At 52.9% G+C, this 6,460-nt stretch overlaps 1 protein-coding gene across 5 annotated transcripts in view; it reads right to left on the minus strand.

Annotated features, from left to right (window-relative positions):
* The window catches only part of MYB (MYB proto-oncogene, transcription factor), a 28,280-nt gene extending 22,169 nt beyond the window's left edge, over nt 1-6,111 (minus strand). For 3 of the 5 annotated variants that reach the window (XM_074537782.1, XM_074537779.1, XM_074537780.1), the window contains exons 1-3: nt 5,827-5,998; nt 2,154-2,271; nt 446-517 (exon numbers count right to left, since the gene is read on the minus strand). In XM_074537782.1, the coding sequence (XP_074393883.1) occupies nt 446-517; nt 2,154-2,271; nt 5,827-5,849 (213 nt within the window). In that variant the 5' untranslated portion in view covers nt 5,850-5,998. Of the gene's footprint in view, nt 1-445; nt 518-2,153; nt 2,272-5,826 lie in introns of all 5 variants that reach the window. The other 2 variants (XM_074537781.1, XM_074537783.1) reach the window with 2 other exon arrangements.
* Nucleotides 6,112-6,460: the final 349 nt, after the last annotated feature.

Consider the following 6,460-nt stretch of genomic DNA (forward strand, 5'->3'; position numbering starts at 1 on the left):
TGAGGACTCCATCACCAAAACTACACAAATTTTATCTTCCCCATCTGCACAATATCTGGCATGCTTTCACATGCAGTATTTCAGCAACAGCCAAACACAAAGAAATTTTCTTCAAAATAATACTTCCAATTTACCAAAGTTTTTTTTTTTCAGCTGTGCTGAGACATTTTGTTTCATTGTCACATTGACCATCTACAGTGCAAGTCCCCACCATCCCCCATTTTTGCTTGTTTTTTTCCAACCCTTTCTGAGAAGTGAAAGGAAAAATAAATGCAGAGGTTTCCACAGTAATCTAACTGCATTTCTAAAGTCTCAATTTGTGGAAGTTTTATATCTCCCCTGAAAATGTAACTATAAAGCAACCACTCCCCTTCCCCTTTATTAAGGAAACCCCTTGATAAAGAATTGCTACTAAGCCTGGAAACAGAAACCAATATCCACTTACAGGAAGGAAATTGGCAATGACTTTCCAGTCTTCTGTGCCATTCTGCTCCACAAGCTTCTTCAGCTTCTCATCCTGAATCATAAACCCCCCAGAGATAATTAATACTGCAATCTTATTATTAAAATTATCCAAATGAATTTTTTTTTAAATTCATTCTTGTAGCTTCTTAAGCATCTACTTCTGCTTTCTGAGTGTAAGGGAGGGTATGTAGTCTTTGCATGCTTTTAATTCCTAGAGCATAAGATTTTTCTACTCCTTTGGATTTTAGTAGGTTCTTTACTGTGCTGCAGGAGAAATACTGACTTCTGTGCAATTCTTTGACTCACAATATACATTCCCATTTTACTCATCAAAGCACTGTAGCTATTATTCTTGGACTGGATTTACAGGAGGAAATGGGTGATTAGATGCCAAGCATCAGAATAACCTTGAAATTCAGTAACACTCAGGCACTCAGCTACCTGGGCACCTCTGAAAATCACAGCCTTAAGCTTTACATGTCTTGCAAGTAATGGGAGTTCCAGTAACTTGCTCATGGCCTATCCACCTACAATAAATGCACAATAAAACTAACAGCTCCTTTTTGCTCCTGCTCTCTGTGAGGGAGTTTTGCATACCTGTAAATAGCAAAAAATTTGGCCCAATCTTTTTAATGGTAAGGCCAGATATATAGACCCTAAAGACAAAAGAAACCAGTCTTATGTACTGGGAAAGACCAAGATAGAGTAAAACCAACCAGAAATGCCCCAGGAGATAAGAGGAGAAGAGCAGCCCTCTCCTTCTCCAGTTAGCACCTCCCAGTATGCTCCCAGTTCATGCAACAGGACAATGGCCTTTGGACCTCATGGCCATCCTTTCCTCCCTGGCCACATCACAACCACGTCCACCTTTGCAAGGGCAGACTATGATTTAAAATAAATAAATAAAAGCTTGCAAGGGTGACCCGCCACTGTTTTTACATCAATACACATTGTTAGAGAAGAGAAAGTCAAAACATAACTCAAGTACTGTATTAATGTATTCCACAACAAACTCAAACCAGTTAAATAGCAAAAGGAGATCCATCTGGCAGAGGAGTTAGATACCACAATTTCCCCAGAAAGTCAACACAAGGGTGTCACAGCTAATTCTGACCTCGAAAAGCAAAATACATCCTGAACGCTCAGTTTTGGTACTGCTGGATTTCTGTCCCCTCCAGCTTTTACTTTAGTTTCACTTGGAATCATAACAGTTCAATTAAAGTGAAAAATTCCAGTGGTACAGAAGGACTGCAGCAGTTTTTGCCACAGTGGTTTGCTGCTGCAGGACACTGCACACACGCGGGTTCTGGCATAGCAACAGTTTCCAAACAGAAAGAGGAGAGTAGCAACAATGAGGCACTGCTACAGGTGATTTGGAATCTGCTTTGAAACCCCCAACAGGGATTGCACAGAGATTCACACATCACATACTTTAACACACAGCATGGTGGAAATTAAAAAGTTGTGTTTATATGTTTTATTTAAAAGGTAAGAACTATGCTCAAAGTTAAATAAAACACTGAATATAGCTAGTGGGTCAAAAAAGTTGTCCTCAGATATGGGACTGTCACTGAAGTAAGTTTGTATATTAACAATATGGTAAAGAACATGAAGCAATTTGAAGAAGAATGTGATCCATGCTCTCTCTTATCTTTTTACATGCAGGAGAGGAATGAACTTGGATTTACCTCCTCACGGGTCCACCTGGTTTTTCCTAAGTGGCGTTTTCCAGTCTTGGGAAGCAGACCATCATAGTCGTGATCATAGACCTCAACATCTTCTTCATCATCATCACTACTATATATACTGCAAAAGGAAACACAGCGAGACAGAGTGGAGCATGAGGACTTGAGCTACTTAACTACAAAACACAACCCCCCCCCCCACTACAATCCTTACAAAGGTTACACAGATAAAAGTTTTAAAACTTGCACAACAAGATTTTGTTCTGCATTCTGTTGTTCTAGTATTCTGAACTGGTTCTGCTGTTTTTGGTATCCACAGATACAGGGAAAGGGCTGGCAACCTTCGTGTTACTGTGCATGTTTAGACCTGCTCCTAATGTTAGATCAGTGGTGAATTACACATTTGGCAAACTTTCAACCAATGAAGGTTTCAAATTAAAATACAATGTTTGGGACAATAAAGACAGCTAGAGGCTGTGTCCAGTACACGAGTACATACTTAAGATCTTTAACTCATGCCATACACATTCTGAAAAATATTAGTGTTTTTGTATGTTTAATACAGCAGATTGTTATACTGCTCCAAAATAAAACCGACTGTGTAGCAAAACAAAAAGCTAAACAATAACCTTGTTTGAGAAAATGTTTATGGGCCCTATATGAGAAGGCACAAGGTTTTACAATAAGTAAAGACAGTAAGTGGCAGCATTAACATGCAATAAGCTCTAATATAAAATATGCCCTCCATTTATGGGTTTGGACAGATAAGGACTGAAGACAAGTTTGTTTAATCCTGCAACCAACAAATGAATGACTGAGCCCTTCTGTAGTCTCCATTTCTATAAGTTTATTACCTCTAGTCTATTTCTAAATCCCTCATACTGTTTTTGAAATACCCTGCTCACCTAATTCATGACTAAGGGATTTCCCCAGAGGCTATCTATGGGTATCTACTCCATGACTCTTTTCACAAACAGCACCTTCTCTACCTAGCTAACTAAATCTAAAAGAGTGTTTTGCAACAAGACATGCCTTTCTGGCGGACAGTATTTTACTTTTAAGGTATGTGCAGCAGTTCTGATACTTCAGCTAAGAGCTGCAAGCCATGAGTGTTAGAAAGGGGTCAGTGTCATTAAGATTAAAAACTGTGATATATCTGATGGTCTGGCATCCTGTGGTATGTTAAAAGTATGACTAAGACATTAAAATAAAGTTATTTTGTAATAAAATTAACAGGAGCTGTTTATGCTGTTAACCAGTTTTCAGGAGATTACTTTCAATTAATTTGCAGTGAGGCACGGTTACTGTTTGTCAAGATGCGAACACCTCCGAAAGGCAAGCTGCTGAACATACATTCTTTAAAAGCACTGGGCTAATCACACCCTACATCTTCCACCCTGTTTTCTAGCCTGTGCCATGAAAGAGCATGCTTACATGCTACATGTAAAAAGTTTTCCACAGCCTGCTGCGGTGCGTGTGTGTGGCCATCCTGCAGCCTCTGCCGGGTGCCCCTGACTCACCCACCCAGCGCATCGCGCCCATCGCGCTGCAGTCCGGCAGCCCCGCCACTCACTCCCTATTCCCCAGACCCCATAAGCACTGGGAGAAGGCCCCGATGGAAGCTCCCGCTCCGCACGCATCCCTCGCTGGCAGTTGGAGCCTCCCGTGCTTGAGCAGAAGCTCCCACGCTCCAGCTGCCACACGCGCGGCTCCGTCCCCAGCCGCCGCTCAGAGCAGATTCACTTTTCTCAGTGACACACAGAGACAGCTGCGTCGCTGCCCATATGCCAAAGGAAGTTTTGTGGCACAGTTTCCAAGTATCATTTTGAAAATGAGTTTTCCGTAGACGGCAAGCAGCAGGTACCCATCCATCGGCGGCGCTTCCTGCGCCGCAGGGAAACGCCGCTCTGCAACAGCAGCACAGCACCAGCGGCCAACACGTTTAAGGACTTCAGTGCGGGGCCAGTTCTGTAACAGGGTTATTTAAATGACTGGGGCCTCGCTGGCACCGCAGAACCGAGCAAACTTCACTGTACTACCTGCGTTCTCCAGCAGGAGAAAAGTGCCCGGGGATTCCGGGACTTTCTTCGGTAGTTTCTTCAGTCAACCTGGCCCTCAGCAATGCTCTAAAACTTTATTTTACACCTCCGGCCGCAGCCCTGAAGCGTCCCCCCAGGCGACTTGGCACGGCACGGCACAGCACGGTGCTCCGCCCGGCCGGGACAGCGGGAGTCCCCCGGCCGCCCATCAGCGCTGCGCTGCTCGCCCAGGCAACCGGCTTGTGCAACGATACACGGGGGAAAAGGCAAAAAAAAAAAAAAAGGGAGAGGTAAAAAAAAAAAAAGGTAAAAAAAAAAAAAGGAGGTGTAGAGGAAACGACTCGCTGGTGTTACCGTGATTGAAGGAATTCGGGCACCAGCCCCGCGGGGCAGAGCCCGCGCCCGCTCCGGCCGGCGCCCGCTGGATGAGGCGGACACGGCACCGAGCGGCCCCGGCCTCCAGCCCCGAGCGCGGCCGTGTCCCGGCGGGAGGCGCCCGCGAGGCAGCGGTAGCTGTCCCTCTCTTTCGGGAGACACGGGCCGGGTGATTCACCGCCAGCTCTAGCGACAGCCCCGCTCTGACACTCAAAAGTACAGCCCGACGCTCGCCCAGCGGCTCTCACCGCCTCCTCCCGCACCGCAAGCCCCCCTTCCTTAGAAAGAGCCCACCAAGCGCCCTGTCCCTCCGGACGGGGCTGGCTCCCGGGAGGCGACAGGCAGCGCTGCGACCTTCTCCCCTGTCACAGCCAGCCAAAGGGGAGGGAGGAGGGGAGGATGCCGGGCTGCAAAGAGAAAAAAGCCTCCACGTGTCCGGCCCGCCGTCCCCAGCTAATTAGACAACAACCCCGTTCTGTGCGCCCGCGCGGCAGCGGGGCCACGAACGCGGCCACGCGGCGCTGCCGCCCCGTCCCGTCCGCTCCGCCGCCCCCGGGGCACCGAGGCCCCGGCCCCCGGCGCGGCGTGGCAGGGATCGCCGTGACCCGGGTGCGCGGCAGGCGGGCGGGCGCGGTGACAGCTCCGGCCGAGCGCTCCGTCGGAGCCGCAGCCCCCCGCCCGCGCTGCCGCGCTCCGGCGTGTGCCGAGCGGCGTATACCGGGAAAAAACTAAGCCACTCAGGCCAGAGTCGCGCTTCCAAGGGCGAAAGGGCCGCACGAATAAAGGAAACAAAAAGTCGAGGGAGAGAACCGAGTCCCCGTACCCGCCGCCCACCTGTCGCCTCACCCGGCCGGGAATGAATGAATGAATGGGACGGGACGCGCTACCTGCCGCCGCCGAGCTCGCCAGACATTGTCCCGCCTCGCGGCTGCGGGGCGCGCAGCTCCCTCGGGCTCGGCGCCGGCTCCCGCGGGCGGCGAGCACCGGCCCCCCGCCGGCGTGCAGCGCGGGGCCCGAGCACCCCGGCACCGGCGGCTCCGCGGCGCGTCCCGCCGGGCTGCAGCTCCCCCGGCTCCTCCGGAGGAGGAGAGCGCCCCGGCACCGGGGGCGGAGTACGCCAGGTGCGCGGAGGACGGGGGGCTGCCCGCCCGTCCGCCGGGCGAGCCGGCTGCCTGCTGCCGCTTTCCCCCTCTCCCGTCCCGCGCCCCGTGTGACAGGCGCGGAGCGCAGCCGGCCGTCCCCGTCCGCAGACAGCGGGTTACCTGTGCCGGGGTCTCCGGGACATCCTCGCACCGGCCGCTGGGGGAGGAGGACGGGGGAGACCGAGCCCGCGCCCGCCGCCGCGCCCTGCTGCCGGGCTGCGCCTGGGCGCTCCGCCGCCGCGCACGGGAGTGCCGAGGAGCCGCGGGAGGAGGAGGAGGAAACAGGTTGAGATTAAAGAGTAAACTCTGTAAACAGAGATGCCATCAAACAAAGGGCCCTTGGACACTCCCCCTCCCGCCAAATCTGGCGCCCCTGCAGTGCGCAGGCGCCTGGCGGGCCCGTGCCGCGGCGGCGGGGCGCGGGGCGGGCGGACCGGGGCCGCGCGCCCCACGGGGCCCTCGCGCCCCGCCCATCCCGCGCGCCAGCGGCGGGAGCCGCCCGCGCCAGCGCCGCCGCCGCTCCCGCCCCGCGCGCCCCCGACGGCGCGGCCGCAGCCCCCCCCCCCCCCCCCCATGCCCGCACCCCGGGGCTGTCGCTCATGGAGCTGTCGGGACGGGGGCAGCCCCTCTCCCCCGGGCACGGCGGGTGGGGAAGGCGAGTCTCCCGCGGGGCGAGAACTCTCGGGCGAGACCCCGCGACCACCCCCGGGCCCCGTAGGTGCCTCCCGCCGACGGGGGGAGGGTGGGCCTTGAC

This window comes from Zonotrichia albicollis, chromosome 3, assembly GCF_047830755.1.
Source record: "Zonotrichia albicollis isolate bZonAlb1 chromosome 3, bZonAlb1.hap1, whole genome shotgun sequence".
Classification (NCBI taxonomy): Eukaryota; Metazoa; Chordata; class Aves; order Passeriformes; family Passerellidae; genus Zonotrichia; species Zonotrichia albicollis.